Below are 21383 nucleotides of genomic sequence, written 5' to 3' on the forward strand. Positions count from 1 at the left end.
CTTTTTTTCTTTAGATAGAGATAATACAGATATTTTTTTTTTACCTTAAATAAAACGTTAATATATTATATATATATATATATATATATTTGTGTGATCCATATTTACGTCCCGTCATTGAACCAAGCCGGAAAGTTCTTACTTGTAACGGCAGGGACAACAATAAAAACCCACGTGTCTAACTAAGTCACGTGCCGCAACTCAATGGACTAAGCCGTCTTTGACCAACCGAAGCTATATATATATATATAATATACCATTTTTTTTCTATTTAGTAATATTAATTAAAAATAAATAAATTAGTTAAGCAGAAGAAGTAATATCCACTTCAGAAACAAATAATAAACATTTTTTTTTAAGAAAGAAAGAAATCATTGAAAACAATATTGATGGAGAAGCAAGTGATGATAAAAAGCTTAGAGTAACCGCAAATTTATGTGCACCTCTTCTTTAATCGTCCCCTCTTTTGTTTTTGTTTAATATCTTCCATATCTTCTGTTGTTTTTTATGTTGTTTGCTTCTTTGTCTCACAAGTATAATATCTGTATATTTCTGAACAACTTAAAACCTTCATCCTCAAATGGTATTCACTCATTCTCTTTGCTTCTTTTTTTTTTTTTTTCTTTCTGGGTTTTTACTTCTCTTTGTTGTGTTGCTTATCCATTATATTTGCAGGGAAATCAAAACAATTTTGCAAGTTAAACTGGTGGGGGAAGACAAGAAAAAGAAAACAGAGTACTCTGTATCTGTGTCTCCCCTGTTTTGCCTCTTATCGTCTGCAACATGAAAGTTTAAAAAAATGGAGAAGAAGGTGGATACATGTTCTCCAACTGGTGTTCTGGAGGATTTCTTTAGGAGTGAAGAATTCGAAAGGACTAACTCTTGTAAAGAACCAACAAATGATCAAAGCTCAAAGCAAGGTGGTTCTAAATGGCGAGGATTGGCACAATTATTCCGAAGTAAATCGAAGAAATCTTTAGCGAATTTGCAGAATTTCGGGTCATTTAGGCTGTCGTTAAGGAGTAATAGCATGAGAGGAAACTTTGCTGTTGCACCAGATTTTCTTTCCGGTTCATATAATCATAGGAAAATTTTTACCCTTTCAGAGCTTCAAGCTGCCACAAAAAACTTCAGCACTGGTTAGTATACTTTGTACTCTGCTTGGAATTTGATTATTGGATGATTTTTTATTTTATTTTATTTTTTTGGTGTGTGTGTGTGCAGAGAATCTTGTCGGAAAAGGTGGTTATGCTGAAGTCTATAAAGGGAGTTTACGAAACGGACAGCTTGTTGCAATAAAACGACTAACAAAAGGCACAGCCGATGAGATTATAGGGGATTTCTTGTCTGAGCTTGGGATTATGGCTCATGTGAACCATCCCAACTCTGCTAAGTTAATTGGTTATGGAATTGAAGGTGGAATGCATCTTGTCCTTGAGTTGTCTCCAAATGGGAGCTTAGCTTCTCTTCTTTATGGTTAGTTTCATCGTTTTCATGAAATTATGAACATTGAAGGGATGGATCCCAGTCTGAATTGACCTTTTTTTTATGTATTGTTTTTTCTTACAGGTTCAAAGGAAAAACTGACATGGGGTATTAGGTTTAAGATTGCTTTAGGAACAGCTGAAGGTTTAAGGTATCTTCATGAAGGTTGCAAGAGGAGAATCATACATAGAGATATCAAGGCTGCAAATATTTTGCTTACAAAGGACTTCGACCCTCAGGTACCCTCCAAAACCAAATCCTTAAACGTTCCATTTCTTACATTGTTATATAGTAACACAAGAAAGCAACAGATTTGTGACTTCGGACTCGCGAAATGGCTACCCGAAAACTGGACTCACCACAACGTTTCCAAGTTCGAAGGCACTTTCGGGTTCGTATACCTAAACACTAAACTTTTCATTGCAGTTATCGGTTATCGATTCCAATAATTAAATCGATCTCCTTTATTGCATTCTTTTTGCAGCTACCTAGCTCCTGAGTACTTGATGCACGGCATAGTCGACGAAAAAACCGATGTGTTTGCCTTTGGTGTACTGTTGTTGGAACTCGTTACCGGCCGTAGAGCTCTGGATTACTCTCAGCAAAGCCTTGTATTGTGGGTACGTAACGCCACTAAAACACACACACAACATCACCATATACTCAAGTACTCGCTTATATGCATATGCACATGTATTTTATTTATGCCTTGAATTTGTTTTCCTCCCCACCTAGGCTAAACCTTTGCTAAAGAAGAACGAAATCCGAGAGCTGATCGATCCCAATCTTGGCAACGATTACAGTGCTCGAGAAATGAGCCTTGTCCTCCTAGCCGCTTCGCTGTGCATACACCGGTCGTCGATACGGCGTCCGCAAATGAGTCAGGCACGTGGACAAGTTCCACATCAAAGCTTTGATAACTTTCATGCATAAATACATATTACATATACATATACGTATATATATATGTTAACAGTTGGTTGTTAAAATGTCATGCAGGTAGTGCAGCTACTTAATGGTAATCCCAACAGCTTAAAGAGCATTAAGAAATGTCGGGTCCCGTTTTTTCAAAAAAGCTTTCAATGAAGAGATTTGAAATGGTGCATGCAAAGAGATGAAGTTGAAAAGGGGGACCAAATTGAAAAGATTGACTTTGTTTCACGTACATTAAAAAAAATGGGATTTTTAAAAAGGAACAGAACAGGATTAGGGTTTGGGTAGAATTCCGAGGAGGGCAAAAAGGAAAGTGAAGAATGGCAGTGTGTTTGGGACATAGAAGACATGTACATAAGAGAATCATAGGGGAACAGAAGTAGAGAGAATATCCTATGCTTCAGTCAATTTTTGTCGGACAAATAGATTAAAGAGGAGAACCAGCCATTGTCATTCTTTTTTTTTTTTTTTTCTAATTTATTTTAACTTTAAAGCAAACTATGATTAAAGGAGTTGTTTTTTAATTCCCAAAAGAAGGCTATTTTGTTTTTATTTTTTAAATAAGATATTTATTTGCTATGTTATTATTCCACGTCATCTTTAATTTATTCCTTCAATTCTATGTTGTTGGACTTTTCCAATTTACTTCTTTCTCAAATCACAACCAATAACTATTAATTTTTGGCATATTCATAATGTGTCAAAAATACCTTAGAGTAGATTTTCTTTTAGTTTAATTAGTATTGGTATTATTGTTAATACGGGAGGACGTAAATTTGAGTGCGTTGAAACATATTATATTTTTATTTTAAGGGACTATAGATAATTTTAGACAACACAAAGATATATTGATAGAAAAACATGCTTTCATACAAAGTTATAATTAAGTAATTATATGTTTCAATAATCTCGTATCTAATATTTAAATTAGTAGATTAGAATTTGTATTTCTCTCAACTTAATCAATGTTTTTTTCACATTAATCTTCAAATTTGACAGTTTTTGATTTAATATGTGAATCTTATTTTTATTATAATATAATGACGTGACATTTTAGTATTTACTATATCGTCGTCTAAAATTTTTAAAAATTATATAAAATCTAAAACTAAAATAAATAAAAAATATAAATTAATTATATATTTCTATCGTGAGCCAATTGGTGGGATCATCTCTTTCTTTTTCTTTTTTTTTCTCAAGGTGTTTAGCCAATTGAATTATGATGATGATGATTCGTTTATTTATAATTGACCCAACCTAGGCGGCACGTAACTCCATTACACCCACCGTAATCCGCCTACCTTCTTTCTTATCTTCTCATCATCTTATCATTTCACCCTAATTTCTTTCTTTAGTTTTTCCATTTATTATTAACTTCTTTTTCCATAAAAAAATCTATTAATAATTTTATTTTTTAATTTAATGAAAACTATAAGGACATGTGATTGCGGAAGTTTTAACTTATCCACGCATTATGAAGACACAAAATAAACAAGTGACAATCAAGTTTGCTTACGCAATTTGTTTTCTTTATATTTGCGGAACCTAACTCAGTAGGGAGTGTTCATTATCTTTAAACAATTACAACTAGGGAACTTAAATTTATCATACACTCTTGTACCTTTAAAGATTAGAACTCTCGCCACTAAATTTTCCCTTGAGAACTTAGCTTATAAATCTATATTTTTCAACAATTTTTTATAGGCTTAATGACAACTTTGGCCACTAATTGTATTTTTTAATTTTTTTTATCATCAACCTTTATTCCTTTTTTTAAATTGTTTTTTTTTAATGGATTCGATGAAAGTACCGTTAAAAAAGCTAACGAGATGATATGGAATTTCATATGTGAAAAATTTTAATGAGATATAATTTATTACTTAGATAACCGAATAAAATAATAACACTTGAAAAAATAACTCTAAAAAAAAGAAAATAAACTAATTATCTAAAAATGGTTTTGAAATGAATGCACACATTTAATATTTTTATTTGATTTATTAATTATCTTTTAAAACCTCTCAAGAAACAAATGTATACACTCATTTCGATACTTTTTTAGACAATTAAGTTTTTTTAAATTAAGAGTTATTTTTTTAATTTCATGTATAATTTATTATTTTATTATTTTTCACATATAATTATCTTATTAGGTTACTTAAGTAATAAACTACACCTTCCACATCATCCGTTAACTTTTTTAACAAAATTTTCATCAAATCGATTATAAAAAGCAATTTGAAAAAAAAAAGAACAAAGGTTGATGGCTAAAAATAGCTAAAAAATACAATTAGAGCTATTTGACAAAATATGTAAACGTTTGTGGTGAAATTTATCATTAAACCTTTTTTTATACAATACTTCTACCTATAACCTCTCCCACCAGTTAACTAAAAGAAAAATACATTAAAACATGCTCGAACTCCTCCTAGTTAATATCCCTTTAATTTTATTTGATATAATATTTTGGTTTCTTTTATAATATCATTAGTAAGTCGAATTTAATAAAAATATTAGTTGTTACCATTAAATGATATGTGAATTTTTATCCAATTCTAAAAATTATTTAAAAAAAATCTATGCCATTATGTTAATTATGTTATTAATTTAAATTAAATAATAATATAAAATAAAAAGCTTGTGAAATTAAAATAAAATAAAGAAATAAAAATTTTCATTAGAAATTAAACCCTAATTTTGATAAAATATAATACATTAGTCACTAATAAAATTCATGTCCAATCCAAACCAAACAAGTCTTAAGTTGGCCAGCCCATGCCAATCCACTGCAGGAAGCCCAATGCGAAGACAAAATTCACTAATGAATCAACAGAAAAATTAATAACAGCCTGACAACTGACATCACACGGCACGAGACAAAAGTTGCACTGTTAGTAATAATTCTTTATTATTATTATTATTATTATTAAAATTTTCTCTTATTTAATATATTTTTAAGAAAAATTGTAAACATCTTTTTCAGGCTTTTGCGTGTTGTGATCCAAAGTCCAAGCTACACCGCTCGGTCCACATCTCCCCTCAAACCAAAATTTCACTTCTTATTTCATCCCTTCAATCTCAGCCGTTCTATAAACATTAAAAATACAAACAAAGATATTTATAAATGGATGTATTATTAATATTTTGTTTTTAAAATTTTCATAAATAGTTTATATTATATTTAATATTTTATTAAATTCAATTAAAAATGAGTATAAAATTATAAAATTATATTATTATAAAAATATTTTTATATAAAAAATCAAATTATGACTTTTAGTTACCTTCATGAAATAAAATTAAAATTATACAAAAAAATATTTTTATATAAAATTAATAAAATTTCACATATAATAAGTTTATTTCTAGTACACTACATTTAAATTTATTATCTTAACTAAAATTTATTTCGAGTTTTATAGTTTTAATAAATTATTTAATTTTTATAAATAAAATTCTTTCAAAAATAAATTAATAAAGAGGTAGCGCTCCTTTTCTTTTGCTTACATCCCAAAACACAGGTAGATTGATTTGAGAGAGAAAGCGAAAGAAAAGAGAAACTTCTGAGAGACAAAATTTGAAAATAAATAAAAAAATAAATAAAAACCCTTATGTAGAAGAGTAAAATTGGATTTTGGATAAGTATAAAGAGGATACTGCTGATGATATTTCCTTTGAAGTCAAACATTAAGCAAGCCTTAAAGTAATCTCAGGCTAAGCTGCAAAAAAGAAAAAAGTTGTTTTTGTTTGTTTGTTGTGAGGATTTTCGAGTGGCGATCAGGAGAATCGGATGTTAAATCCGATCGTCAGCGATCGGAGATGCTACTCGCCGGTGGTCACGGTGGTGAAGGCGGAGTTAGGCCGTTGTGATGCTGGTGGTGACAGTGACAGAGGAGGAGGAGAAGAAGGAGAAGAGTCAGTGGCGGTTTTGCTCGAGAGAGTAGTACGAGTAGGAGTGTTTTTATAGTTGGAGGATGAGGAAAGGGAAAGGAAGGAACAATGGCTTGTTGCCGAATTCTTTGAGGATAATATCGTCTTGTTTGAAGACTGTTTCCTCGAATGCTAGTAACGTCGCATCCTCGGTTCGCTCCGCTGGTGCTTCCGTCGCTGCTTCCATTTCTACTTCTTCTGAAGATCATAAAGATCAGGTTTACTTTCCATTTTAGGCTCAATCGTTTACATTTGTTTTTCTGGTTTCTTTCTTTTTAGCTTTTGAACTCTTAGCTTGCTTGGTAGTTGAAAGCTTTTAGCTTACTTTGTAGAGTTGTCTAGTGTCTGCATAGAGTTAATGGTGATTTAAAGCTTAATTGCTTTCACTACTCGGTATTACTTGTCGAGAACCATTTGGCTTAGTGTTGTCTACTTCTAGGGCGCACTGTGAGCTTTAGATGCTTCAGCTATTATATTGCCCAAGAAGTCGCTTACTTAAGTAAGGCGCAGTATGTGTATTTGTGTACGTGTATGCATATATGCACACACTTAAGATATATAATTTTGATTATAAACTCTAAAGAGCGGTCCATCTTATAAAACATGCACAATTTTCCTTTTCTTTTGTTGGCCAATATGCATGATCTTTTTATGGTCCATAGATTGTTGAATACTCAAACATTAGAAGTAGAGAGCTTGAATTTGTCCTTTAAAAAAACTACTAAAGTTGCAATTAATGAAAAAAATGAAAGAAATTAAAGAGAACTTCAAATATATATATATTTCTGGTGTCTGCCTCCTTACAAAAGTGTGCTTGCCTCATCAAAAGCACCTTGTCTAACAACACCTATGTAGGCACAGTTCCCAAACGCACACCTTAACAAAACTAGTTTTGGCTCTGCTAATATTAAACAATTTGGATATGGAGTCTAGCTAACCTGCTCTAACTATGTTAACTCAAACCTTATATCTTTGATATCCTTTAAAGCATTGATTATTTCATGCTGCTTTTTGTCTGCACAATTTTCGTGGGGTGTTTGTTTGGAAAATCTTAAAGAGTTAAGTCACCGATGCACTATCTTGTGAATTAAATTTATTTAGATTGTTATGATTTTTTACAGTGGAGAATTGATATAATAGAACTAGTGTGTGCATGACTGTTTTTTTCATAATGTCTCATATCTGGACTGTTGTGCTTTGTGAAGCATTAATATTTGTTAAGAATCTCTTTTTAAGCTGCACTAGACTTGGAATGTGGTTTCTCATGGAATGGCGAGGCTTAGCTTTAAATTATCAACAAACAAATTTTTACACAATGATTTTTTTATCTGCTCTCTCTGCCTTGGTGTGAATTGGCACATTCGAATTAAATTTCATAATTCTGTTGGATTTTTTTGGGCTGTCTCAGAATGCTTCTCCTTTCTTCCTATTTTGAAATCAACGTTTGCTTAGGTGTGTTTCCATTATTTGTTCCATGAACAGGTAACATGGGCTGGCTTTGACAGGTTGGAACTTGATCCGTCTCACTTCAAGCGTGTCCTCTTACTTGGTTACCAGAATGGATTTCAAGTCCTTGATGTGGAGGATGCCTCTAACTATAGTGAACTAGTTTCAAAGCGTGATGGTCCAGTTTCCTTCTTACAGATGCAGCCTTGCCCCCTGAGTTCAGATGGACAAGAAGGATTCAAGTCATCTCATCCTATGCTATTGGTCGTTGCTGGTTATGACACCAATAGTTCAAGATTGGCTCAGAACACTGGCCATTCAGTTGGGGTGGCCCAAGATTGCCGTATGGAGCCACAGTCAGGAAACACTGTCAACTCACCTACAACAGTTCGATTTTACTCTCTCCAGTCTCACTCTTATGTGCATGTGCTGAGATTTCGATCATCAGTTTGCATGATTAGATGCAGTTCCAGGATTGTAGCGGTAGGTCTTGCAACACAGGTAAGTGCTGGCTGATATAAATGGTATATTAATTTAAGAGAGTTTGAAATTTCATTTTGCATGTTTTGGGTTTTGAAGTGCAGATTAAATTACTCGGCATTGTTGCTACTTTATTCTATGATAAAAATTTATCAGCAGCATAGTTTTTTCCTTATAACCTGTATCTCCCTTTGTTCCAAGTTTTGTTGTAGTCATGGTTATTAGTGATCTCAGTCTGTAGGTTGTCTTAGTTTCTTGTATTGCTTTAACTAGTGCTGCAAGTGACCGGTCAGTCCAAAGGCAGTAAGCTGAGATATATATACCAATCAAAGGCAAAGCAATTTTATGAAGATTATGCACTCCTCTTTTTCTAGTTTATTTCTGGTGCTGCAGATATCATAATCAACTCTTCTTGTATGGTTGCAGATATATTGTTTTGATGCCCTCACTCTCGAGAATAAGTTTAGTGTCCTCACCTATCCTGTTCCCCAGTTGGCAGGACAAGGGGCTGTTGGGGTTAATGTCGGCTTGGGTCCAATGGCTGTGGGTCCAAGGTGGTTAGCATATGCTTCCAATAATCCACTGTTGTCTAACACTGGACGGTTAAGCCCACAAAACCTTACCCCTTCTCCTGGTGTCAGTCCATCAACATCTCCTGGTGGCAGTAGTCTGGTTGCTCGTTATGCAATGGAATCTAGTAAGCATTTGGCAACTGGGCTAATCAACCTGGGAGATATGGGATACAGGACTTTATCCAAGTGTTGTCAAGAGCTACTTCCTGATGGCTCACATTCCCCCGTGTCACAGAATTCAGTTTGGAAAGTTGGAAGACTTGCAGGAAGTGATATGGACAATGCAGGAATGGTTAGTCTTATGCTTTTACTTAGATTACATTTCTATTTTAATAAGATCTTTCTTTTCTCTATATTTCAGGATGAAAGTACGCATGCTTTAAAATTTGAGGTTAAACTTGTTATTTTTGGATGGCATTTCTGAATAGTTCATGTTTGCAGCAAAATAATGCATTGAGGTTACTGCCTGATGACTCCAAAACTAATTTAAATATTCCAGTTGGATTCCTCTAGGATGTCTTGCTATGCTTCTACTTATAAGAAGTCTAGCAGGATACATAATATGATTTCAATCATAGAGAATATTTTTATCTCTGCAAAATAGAATTTAATTTAATTTATTAAAGGTATGGAGTCTGCAAAGAGAATGAGATGATTGTTTTCGTTTTTCCAATTTTATCTCCAAATGGAACAAATTGGGCCTCATGTTTCCTTTTGTCTATGGAAGTTGCAAGGCTAAACGGGAAGAACAAAATGAATGCAGTTATATCATAAATAGCTTTAGGAGGAGGCATTAGTGACTGTGCCGTCTTATTTATTCTCCATTAAGAGAGTATATTTTACATGATAGATGAGATTTAGAACATCCAATTACTGACACTTCTTATGATTCAAATGGTTGATTTTGTAGGTTGTCATAAAGGATTTTGTTTCTCGAGATGTTATATCTCAATTTAAAGCTCATACAAGCCCAATCTCTGCACTAAGTTTTGACCCTAGTGGGACCCTTCTGGTTACTGCATCAGTATATGGAAATAATATAAACATCTTCAGGATCATGCCATCGTATGTGCGCTCTGGATCCGGTGTTCAAAGTTCTGACTGGAGCTCTTCTCATGTGCATCTTTACAAGCTACATCGGGGAATGACATCAGCTGTTAGTATAATTTTAGTTTCAAGATATATCTTAGTTTTCTACCTTCCCCTTGCAGATTGCATTTTAATATATATTTTTTGTTTTTGTTCCTTTTTTTATGTTATAATTTAACAGATGATTCAAGATATTTGCTTTAGTCACTATAGTCAGTGGGTTGCGATTGTTTCATCCAAGGGAACTTGCCATATTTTTGTCTTGTCCCCATTTGGAGGTGATACAGGATTTCAAACGCTTAGTTCTCAGGGTGAAGAACCCTCCCTTTTTCCAGTTATATCCCTGCCATGGTGGTCTACCTCATCTTGTGTCACTAATCAGCAATCTTTCCCACCCCCACTACCCGTTGCCCTTTCTGTTGTCAGCAGGATAAAATATAGTAGTTTTGGATGGCTTAATACAGTAAGCAATGCTGCGAATTCTGCGACAGGAAAGGTTTTTGTGCCATCTGGTGCTGTTGCTGCTGTTTTTCATAATTCTATATTGCTCGCTCCTCAGCATGTTGTTTCAAGAACTAATTCTTTGGAACATCTTTTAGTTTATACTCCATCAGGTCATGTAGTTCAACATGAGCTTCTCCCGTCAATTGGGGCAGATTCAGGTGCAAGTAATTTAAGATTCCAGACAGCTTCATATACACACGTACAAGAGGATGACTTGAGGGTGAAGGTTGAACCTGTTCAGTGGTGGGATGTATGTAGGAGGTCTGATTGGCCAGAAAGAGAGGAAAGTATTTCTAAGGCTACCCTTGAGAGACAAGATTTAGCTGAAGTTGTTCAAATTAAATCAGTTTGTGAGGAATACAGCATTAATTCTCTGGAAATTAACGATAATGTCCGTGGAGAGAAGACTTCAACACCTTTTCCCACAAAGCCCCATGAGAGCTTCCACTGGTACCTCTCTAATGCAGAGGTGCAAGTAAATTCCTGGAGGTTACCAACATGGCAAAAGTCTAAGGTAGTTCATGTTTTTAATTTTCTATTACTCATAATAGGTGCAATAACTTGGTTGATTTAGTTTTTTCATTTTTACAGATTTCCTTCTATATGATGGATTCTTCAAGAGCCAATAGTCATAATGGTGGTGAGTTTGAAATTGAGGAGGTCCCAGTTCATGAAGTTGAAATCAAAAGCAAGGAATTATTACCCGTTTTTGATCGCTTCCATCGTATCAAATCAAGCTGGAATGACAGGTGAGTTCCCTTTCATGCATATTCTTTTTGGCTGCTCTAGCCACATTTTGAACTCTGAATTTAATGTTGATATCCATCCTTGCCTGAAGTTTCTGGTTATTATTGATTCCAATCTAGTGAAATGTTTTATTCTGGCCGATGATTCAAGGAAAATCTCACTGAAATGGGTTGATGTTGCTGATTTATCTGGAAGTTTCTCATACTTAGTTTGCACTAAGAATGTGTTTACATCTAACATCTATTGTCCGTATTATTGCTGATGTTGTTTATAGTGTAGCCTTAAAGTATAACCAAGGATATAATAAGATTGTCTTTTAGCATTTTGCCACAAATTTAAGTTAGTGTTTCAATGTGTGCCTGAGGTCTTTAAACATACAGCAGAGTTCTGTAATTATTGTTTGGTATTGATTTTTACTGTTTCCTCCAGTATACGGAAGATGCAAGAAAATATGACCTCTTTCACCCTCAGTTAAAATGTGCTCGCATAAGATTCTCAGGAGGGAAAGTGTGTTTTGGCTTTGGTTAAGAAGGGTAGTTTGTTAGATGAATATGGGATCTACTAATATTATGGAATATTTTATTGTACAAAGTTTTGGACATAAATATGTATTTGATTGCCAAAAAAAGGATTTCTGGTAAAATTTTCCTTCATTTTTAAGGATTGAAGTTCCATACTTTTGGGAATTCAATGCTTCCCACAAACTTTAGATGCAGCAAGTCCATGCAACGCAAATGTGTGTTCATGTGCATGTTTGTTGACTATGGTTTGTGTTTAAAATCTATAAAGTAGCTATCTTGGTTGTTCCATATAGGTGTTTTTCTGTTGGGAAATATCCTCTGTCCTTGTCTCCTGATCTTCATCAAGGTGAATATAAAGCCTCACAAGAGATTATTATTTGTCATTCAAAACCAGCGTCACTTAGCTCCACTGAAAGTTCTGAAGGAGGTAAGCCTATGTGATTGCTTGTGAGGAATTTTGGTTTTGCTATTGAAATGTCCTTGCCTTTAAAATTGCATCATTTGATGATTGCAATTCCTGTCAGGTTCATCAAGGAGACTGGATAATATACTTGATTTCGATCAGATTAACAGCGAAAAGCCTTATCCACCCATTTACCAGGGTCTGAATGAAACTTGCCATGGTAAAATGGGGAATGGCTTCATTGAGCCATTGGTGTTGAATCAGGAGTCTTTGACTGTCCAATCTTCTCCATTTCAGCACTCAGAGAATATATATAATGATACCAGTCATTCTGAGAGAAGTGATTTTTCCTCTCTGGAGAGGGAGTTGCCTCCATCAAGAAGTAAGGCTGAAGGAATGCCTTCTTTCAACGCTGTAGGGATCGGTGCTGCCTCAATGTTGCATGTAGACAACTATGATGCACCTAAAAACATTCTGGCAGATGAGTCATCATTTTCTGCACAACAGATTGCGGTTGATTTTGTGCATTTCCGTGAAGGGCACTATGAAATCATACAGGAGAATGGAAGTGGCAAGTTGTCTGTACATGCAAATGATGATACCGACAGCATCAGCAGCAACCACTGCGGAAAGGAAAAACCGGAAGAAGATGGGGAAAATGATGAAATGCTAGGTGGCGTATTTCTGTTCTCTGAAGAAGGTAGAAAACTTCAAGTAATGGGGCAGCATTTCCTCAAACACCATTTACTTTCCTCGTTAATAATGTTGTTTATCCACCTTTGTCTAAAATTAAATTGACTTGGCCTTTCACGGTTGGGATTCTTTTAACAGGTTGAACCAGATTCATCAGTCACGGTATTAGTTCGACCACCATGGAAAGCTTAGCAAAGGTATGTTTTTGGATTCAAAATGCATTGCACCCTGTAAATAAAGGGTGGGGGAGGGCAATGGTGGTTGTGTTGTATGCTTAAAGTGTAGCAAGAACGACGCTTCATCGTTCCCATCCTCTCTTTTGTACATGTTATTTAGCTGGCAATACGTAAAAATGGATGAGAGTATTGAGCTTAGGAGAAGGGGATTTAACTCGAATCAAAAGTCATTCTGGTACTTAGATTTGGGTTGAAGTTCCTTAGTGTTGATGATATTGAATTTGTTTGTATGTACAGAAAACTGTGTGAAGTTGTTGGTCTCAATCTGTATTAACAATATTGTTTGTCTGGTGATGAAAAAAAAAGGAAGAAAAAGCAAATGAAATGACTGTAATGTATTCATAAATTCTTCTCTCTCATTCTCTGGAGACGTTTTTGTTTTTTGTTTATATATTTTCATACATTAGTAGAGAAATGATTAAAATTCATCAATAATATATATATATTTTTATCTTTTATGTTTTTATATAAATTTTTGAAAAGAATTTAAACACGAAAAATTTAGGAAAGTAGTTACGATTTTCAAAGTTTTAATCTCGTTTATTTGTTTTCTACCTAAATTTTATAAAATATGTTCGAACATATATTTTTTTCACGCTGAACAAAAAAAAAAAAAGTGAAAAAGAAAATCATATTCGATCTGAATTAATTTCTTTGACAGATAGGAATTAGGAGTACCTCGGTAAGAAGAAAAAGGAACTGCTGAATTAATAGGTATCGCGATTCTTCACTTCATCCCTTGATGAGTACATGGTAAATGCATAACTTGTGGAGTTCAAAAAAATATATTTTGTCAGTATATTAAATATTAATTAAAATAAATGTACAGAGAGAGTGTATATGTTTTAAAAAGTTTGTTACAAATATTGGTTTTCCTTTTCTCTTTGGAAGTTTTTTTCTTCTTCTTACAATCATTAACTATTGTGTCGTAACTAGAAAAATCGTAGATGATTTAAAATATTCCCACAAGATACATGGAAGTAATGCTAACTTTATCTTTTTCTTTTTCTTTTTTACTTTTAAACAGTAAGATTTAAACTTAGTTGTTATCATCTTCCTCTTCTAATTTGTAATTTTTATTTAGTTATTATCATTATATAATAATTAATATAAAATACTCTTACGAAAATAATTACTTTAAAATTTTAAAATCCTTGAAATGAGTAGCTTTATTAGAAGAAAAAATTTAATTTTAAATTTGAAATATGATATTATTTAAAACTTAAGTCATTTTATTTAGTATAAATTTATCTGAAATGAGTAAGTTTTGTTCCTAAACACAAAGAAATAATAATATACAATCAAAGGAAAGAAATTAAAAATGGTACATTTATTTGTTTCTTAATAATTTAAAACTATTTAGTCTATTTCTTTTCAACTTTTTTTTTTTTGACAATTGAAGGTTTCCCCTAAGGGTGTCAATAGGTTAACCAACACTTCAAAATTTTTAATCATTAACCGAATCGAATTTTTTAAAAATTAATTAAATCGAGATTTTTTCGGTTAATTCAATCGGTTAACGAATTAATTGAAAATTATATATATTTTTATTTTTGTTAAAATACATATAAAATTAACCGAATTAACGAATTACCCTAATTAACGAATTAACTGAATTATTTGTATAAAATTATATTTTTATTTTTATTTTATTTTATTTATTAAATTATTTGTAATTTTTATGATTGGGTTGGGTTGGGTACTTGGGTTAATATATATTAGATTGGGTATTTGGGTTTATGTTGAATTGGGTTTGAATAAATAGTGGGCTATTTATATATTATAAATTTATTTATTAATATTTTCGGTTAAGCCGAAAATATAAGGTTAACTGACCGGTTTTAAACCGAATTAACCGTTAATCGAAAACTCAAAAAATTATTAACCGACCCCGACCGAATTAATTCGGTTAACCGACCGATTAACTGAATTTGGTCTGTTAATCGAATTTTTTCAGTTTTACCTGAATTTTGCACGCCCCTATTTCCCTCTAAGAGAATGTTTTTTTTCAATGTGCAAAAGAGCATTAGCTTCTAATTTTAGTAAACAGAGGACCTTGTCTAGGACGTTATTAATAAATTGCTATCTAAATATTTCCTGAAAATTTAGATTTTTTTTGTTATAATAGTAAAATTAGTCTTTAATATTTATATTTTTTTGTAAATTTAATATTTATATTTTTGGAGCTAAATTCGACTCTTAATCTTTTAAAAAAATTCAATTTGCTCTCTCTCTTTTTTTTTTAACGGATATACTAACTAAAACATTAATTTGTATGTTATTGGCTTGGTAACTCGCATGACAGTTCATGTGGATATCTTGTTAACATAGTCTTATATGTTACATTAACAAATAATTCAAAATTTATAAAAATAAAAAATAAAATTAAAAATATAAAAAGTTCATACAAATTCAAAAAATTAGCATGGAGTATGCATGGATTGTTATATAGTCTATTGTGTGTAAAGAATAAAATTTTTAGTTAGTATTCTCGTTAAAAGAATATCAATTTGATTCTTTTTCGAATGTTGATGGTCAAATTATAACACTAAGAGGAGAATTTAACTAAAACAAATAAATGTTAAATTGGCAAAATATATAAAGGACTAAATTTGACATTATGTGTTGTTTTTAAAATATTTTGATGTGAAGTTAAGTTATTAATTGTCATAATTAAATCTTAAAATTATACCAACCAATGAAAATGTGACATATTACATGTATTTTTTCAAGTGAAATGGAACAAAAATTGATAATTTAATTTAGGGTAAATTATAAAAATAGTCACTTTTATTTGACTCAAATTACATTTTAGTCACTTATGCTTGATATATGTTTTAGTTATTTACGTTATCGTTTTGTTACGAAGTGGTCACTCTGCCATTAAGCTCCGTTATCTTCCTAACGACAATCCTATGTGACAGTTCAAATGTGTTTTAAATGCCAACTTGGATGTTCAACTGGTACGAGAGTAGAGTTTTAATTAATTAAATTTAATTAATTGTAGATTTTAAATTAATTACATCTTGAACTGAAAAAGAAAATCCGTTAGTCTCTTTTTTTCTTTTAGTTTTCTTTTCTATTTTGATTGAAAAGACTATTCTTATTTCAGTTGAACATTTAAGTTGACATTTAAAATTCATTTAGACTACCATGTATGATTTTCGTTAGGAAAATAATGGAACTTAACGATAGATTGATTACTTTGTAATAAAATGATAACGTAAATAACTAAGACTAAGACGTAGCATTTCATAATACTTCTTACCGAATATTTTATAACATCGGCTTAAGGAACTATTGCTAAGGGATGCGACAAGCTTCACTTGCCCCGAAAAGGTTCGTTGTAAGTCATTTGTTCCATTCTCGCCTATTTGGTACCATTAGATCAGACACCCAAACTAAATCTGTCTGCACAAGTGTGACTCGAATCGAGGAGGATCCAAAGCCAATGAGCCAAGTATCGTTCCATATTGAAATCGAGGTACCATCTCCAACCTTCCATCAAATGCTAGAATTTAATAGGTCCTTTGCACTCCATATGCTTGTCCAAATATGAGGGGTGATTACCCAATTTTGATGATAAGAAATTTGTAGATGGAAAATATTTAGCTTTCATACATGGCGCAACCAAAGAATCAGGCCTTTGAAAGAATTCTCCATCCGTGCTTTGCTAACACAGCGACATTAAACTTAGCCAAGTCTTGGAACCCAAAACCCCCAATTTGTTTACTATCAGAAATGGTTACTCGTAAGCACCAATGAATACATTTCTTGCCATCTTCGTTAGTGTCGAAAATCATTCACTACAGCTAAGAAAAAGAAAGAAGCTTAACAAACATCCCTACTGTAAGCCGTGGGATGGCTGGAAAGGTGCTCCTTTTCCATTCACCACGATCGAATAAGAGACTATTGAGATACATTTCATCATAAAAGAAGCCACTCAATTATGATGTAATCTCATACCCAACACCATATTTTAAAGAAAAGACCACTCCACTGGGTCATATGTTTTGCTCGTGTCAATTTTAAGGCAAACGATCCTTTTCTTTCTAAATGAGACCTTAAAACGAATGCAAAATCTCGTAAGCCAAAATCACATTCTTGGAGATCAATCAACCTGGCACAGAAATGTTTTGAGCTTCATCGATACAAAAGTCCAACACATGCCGGAACCTGTTAGCAATAGCCCTGACAATTCCACATACAACGAGTATTAATTTTAGGAATAAAAATGATATTTTTCACATTTATACTGGAGACAAGAACATTATATTTTAAGATAGATAAACAAAAATTCAGTCACATCAGGATCCACAATATGCCAAAATTTTTGGAAAAAGAAAGCGGGCATACCATCCACCGCTGAAGCCTTCGAAGGCGTCATACTCTTCAGTGCAACATTAATCTAGTCAGGTTGAAACGGTTGTAATCATGTCGAATACAGTTCATCAAATATACTTCTTTCCACTCGTAATAAAATCCTATCCAGCTCAACTAGTCCTTGCGAAGTAAACAGCTCTGTGAGATAATCTTTAGCCAATTGTGCCAAACCGGATTTCGTCAAAACTTTCTCACCAGAATCAGTAATCAGTCCAGTAATATGATTTCTATGTCGTCGAGCTAAGGTGAATTTATGGGAAAAAAAACAAGTATTTCTGTCTTCATACCTTATCCAGTTTGCTTGTGCTCGTTGTTCCTAGTACATCTCATATTTATCAGCTTCCAAATTCAAAGCCAATTTCCCATCTATGATTTCCCCCAATGCATCTCGATCAGGGTCATCTTCATTCAACTTAGCTAACCGCTGCTTAAGCATTGTAGTACGATGAGACCTATAAGCTTTAATGCCCTTACTCTAGTTACCCTAATCAACATCCATTTGTTTCAATTTGGCAACCACGTTACTAGCTGAATTAGCCCAACTATCTTTTACGACACTTTCACAAGACTCTTCCAAAACCCAACCAATTTTGAAACGGAACCTCCAAGAGCGCCCTATATAAGGCGGGTGGGTTGTTATCAATGGCAGTAATCAGAAAAAACCGTGCGGAAGGTGTTGCAAAGAATGATTAGGAAACTCATCCTTCTATTCAGCATTAGCAAGCCCACTATCAAGCCTTTCTCGGATATTAGTGGCCGACAATCTGCCTCATTCCCACGTGAACCAGCTTCCAGAATATGCAATATCCACCAAACCACAGTCATCCCAATACTTGTCTGAATGCCATCATTCGGTTCTCGTCCCGTAATCGACCAACCAGCGGCTGCAGGGTTGAGAAAGGGTGCGGAGAAGGTTCCAAGAGTCGGAACGAAAGCGACTATCTGATTACAATTTTTTATAACTTGGAGAAGTATTGAAATGGTTATGCATAAGGGTATGTATAGGTTGCATAAGAGTGTAACAAATAGATAATTTTTTACTTGAGTTTTGTATTTTCATATATGTTCAAATTGTAACACCTCGTACTTATTCGGTCATCGAATTCGAATATGCAATGCAACTCGGGTTAGTTTATTTTTTTAATCATATCATTATAGCAAACAATATCATTTATTTTAAAATGATCATCCATTTATGCACAATCGTATATTATAAAATGTATTTATTTAATTCATCGAGTTATGAAATAATACTAAACCAATTTGGAAATTTGGATTCGGATTTAAACTAATTTTCAGGTTTTAACATTATCGAGACAGTGCTCTTCATGTCTCGGGTCAGGCCACGTTTATTTTTTAAAAATTTATTTCGATAATAGCATGTTTTGAGAAATTTAAATTTAAAATCTATTAACAAAGATTTGTATTTTAAAAATAATAAAAATACTCTTATAAATAACAACTTGATTTAAAACATTTTTTAAGATGATAATTAACTATTAAAATTATTTAATTTAAAAAAACTATTCCACCTTAAAAATAATTAAATTATTTTAAAAATATTGAATTTTTTATATTTAGTTTAAATATTTAAATTTATTATATAATACTTTACAGTCTTTGACAATTGTATTTAAACTTTAATCTTTTAAGTTTAAATTAATGTTAAAAGTTATAATTTAATTAATTAAAAATATTTTTCTATATAAATCAAATATATAATACATTTTTAACTATATTTCATTTTCAATTTTAAATAAAAATATAATTAATATTCAAAATTTAAATAATTAATGTAGTTAAAGGTGAAAGTAAAAATAATAAAAGGAAATAAATTAGTATTAATTGATAAGTCAAATAATTACTTTCCTTAATCTCCTCCAAAAAAAAGTTTTTCAAAGTATCTGTTTTTAACTGCTTTTCCTTTTTCAAGAAACAAAAACAAGAGGCGACCATGGATTTTGTCAATCAGTTGCAAAGAAAGTTCATTGACTACTCTTCATCACTCCATCGTGAGGTAAAAATGCATGTTTCCTTTACGTTTTATTTGTGCTTCCTTCATTAGATTTTACTCTAAAAGATTTGATTTTTTCCAATGAAATATTTATGGGAAATCGTTTGTTTCTAAGGAAATGTATTTGTTACAAAAACCAAATCTTGTGGGGTCTTACAGATTCGCAAAAATCCTTCGGAAAAGTTGGATTTTTATTGGTGTTAGTGTTTTTATAGTGTGTCCTCTTGGTTAGGAGAATCGGGTATTTATGTGGTATGGTTACTGTATATGAAATTGACATGTGTTCGTTAGTTTACTCGTTTGGCTTTGTACCCTGTGCTTGCGAACACCCAGGTTTCGGGTTGCATATCATACCAAATCTTATTTTTTGTCCCATTATTTGCCTCTGTTTTGATGATTGGCTGTTATTGGTTATGAACAGGGAATTGTGGATGATCAGTTCACTCAGCTCCGAAAACTGGAAGATGAAAACAGCCCACATTTTGTCATGGAGGTTGCCTCACTTTTCTTTGAAGATTGTGAGAAACTTATTAACAATATGGCCATAGCACTGTAAGTTCTGCTTTTGTCCTCATCATTTGTCTTGTTTCTTTCTTCGCTTTTTTTTTTATTCCTGTGCCATTTTTTTCTTTTAAAGTGAACAAAAACAAGGTGTTGATTTCAAGCAAATAGATGAATGTATCCATCAACTAAAGGGTAGCAGTTCCAGGTAATTCAATCTCAAAAGCATTTTCAAGGACCTAATTTGATCATATTATATGGATGCCTTTGAAAATCAAGTGTTTTGTCTCTATGGTAATAGCATAGGTGCAATGAGGGTTAAAAATGCATGTATCGCCTTTCGGAGTTTCAGCGACGCTCAAAACCGCGAAGGGTGAGTCTTGCTTTACCTGTATGCAATGCTTTTTTATGCACCTAATTGCTTGATGATGAATGGAACAGGTGTTTGAGATGTCTGCAACAGCTCTCTCATGAATACTCCCTACTGAAGAACAAGCTTCAAACCTTATTCCTGGTAAGTGTTGCTTCCCGTTACTTGTATGTATGCCTATTGATGGTTGGCCGGGAAAATGAGCATGCGGAACCGTTCTCTGATGTTTTGGTGTTTCAGCTGGAGCAACAAATAGTTGCAGCTGGTGGATCGATTCCAAGAGTGCATTAAATCACATTTCGTATCGTCTTCTTGATAGAATAAAAGGGAGAAACATTGCATAGAGTTGTGAATAAAACATGTCCAGCATTTTCCTGCATAAGTTGTTCAATGTTTGAGAATTTCATCAAACTTTTTCGTGTTAAATTCGATTTGAAATCGGGTCAGTTCGTATCGATGATAAAACTGATTAAACCTCTGGTTAAAACAGCAGAGTTGTTCACACACTAACATTTGACTTATCTATCGATAGACTGATGCATCAAAAACTAAACAACATCAGAGTTGTTTTCACACTAGCATTTGACTTGTCTATCTATAGATTGATACATCAAAAACTATTACTTTTGCTTTAAGCAAAGGTTTCCTACGATTTTTGTCTCTGGAAAAAGAAAAGAAAAGCTGAGAGGGACATCATCAAACATGTTTTTTGAAAATCAAAGACAAAAATAAATGTTGTGTGGGTCTGAATCTGTTATTGGAACATTTATTACATTCAGCTGGAAGGTCAAGGTCAATAGATACTGGTTTTTATTCTCATACTTAACCAAATCCAAACTGTATTAGAATTTTTTGTCATGTCATCAGTCCAATCTTTTAAGCTTTAAACAATTGGGATTAATTTAATATTTAAACATAGATTAAAGTCATAATCATAATTTGACCTAAAACAATTTTTGTTTAATATAATAAATTGACCCAAAATGGGATAGCAAAGTAGTGAAAAGTGAATTGCCGAGCCTGGGTTGACAGAAACGACACTGGGAGTTAATGAGGGAAGACTGCAACTGCTGCAA

The 21383-nt window shown here is 32.8% G+C and overlaps 3 protein-coding genes across 5 annotated transcripts; all 3 read left to right on the forward strand.

Moving 5' to 3' along the window:
- Positions 1–311: 311 nt before the first annotated feature.
- Positions 312–3035, forward strand: LOC108478290 (receptor-like cytosolic serine/threonine-protein kinase RBK2). 3 transcript variants are annotated; one of them, XM_053022635.1, is made up of 7 exons: positions 312–1139; positions 1225–1476; positions 1570–1724; positions 1797–1876; positions 1970–2105; positions 2221–2374; positions 2489–3035. In XM_053022635.1, exons 1-7 carry the CDS (start codon positions 800–802, stop codon positions 2569–2571), a joined length of 1200 nt encoding a protein of 399 aa, XP_052878595.1. In that variant the 5' UTR covers positions 312–799; the 3' UTR covers positions 2572–3035. The 3 variants fall into 3 exon arrangements, with proteins under 3 accessions (XP_052878595.1, XP_052878594.1, XP_052878593.1); XM_053022634.1 differs by having other exon boundaries at positions 312–583; positions 676–1139; positions 1570–1876; XM_053022633.1 differs by having other exon boundaries at positions 1570–1876.
- Positions 3036–5894: 2859 nt separating this feature from the next.
- Positions 5895–13385, forward strand: LOC108479328 (autophagy-related protein 18g-like). Its single transcript, XM_017781866.2, has 9 exons — positions 5895–6566; positions 7831–8295; positions 8701–9138; positions 9757–10002; positions 10117–10953; positions 11031–11188; positions 12001–12134; positions 12232–12810; positions 12942–13385. Exons 1-9 carry the CDS (start codon positions 6393–6395, stop codon positions 12944–12946), a joined length of 3036 nt encoding a protein of 1011 aa, XP_017637355.1. The 5' UTR covers positions 5895–6392; the 3' UTR covers positions 12947–13385.
- A 5973-nt stretch (positions 13386–19358) lies between these two features.
- On the forward strand, positions 19359–20772 carry LOC108479331 (histidine-containing phosphotransfer protein 5-like). Its single transcript, XM_017781868.2, has 6 exons — positions 19359–19439; positions 19858–19988; positions 20074–20145; positions 20239–20310; positions 20379–20451; positions 20548–20772. The coding sequence occupies exons 1-6, from the start codon at positions 19377–19379 to the stop codon at positions 20596–20598; spliced, it is 462 nt and encodes a 153-aa protein (XP_017637357.1). The 5' UTR covers positions 19359–19376; the 3' UTR covers positions 20599–20772.
- Positions 20773–21383: the final 611 nt, after the last annotated feature.

Source organism: Gossypium arboreum, chromosome 12 (assembly GCF_025698485.1).
Source record: "Gossypium arboreum isolate Shixiya-1 chromosome 12, ASM2569848v2, whole genome shotgun sequence".
NCBI classification, from domain to species: domain Eukaryota; kingdom Viridiplantae; phylum Streptophyta; class Magnoliopsida; order Malvales; family Malvaceae; genus Gossypium; species Gossypium arboreum.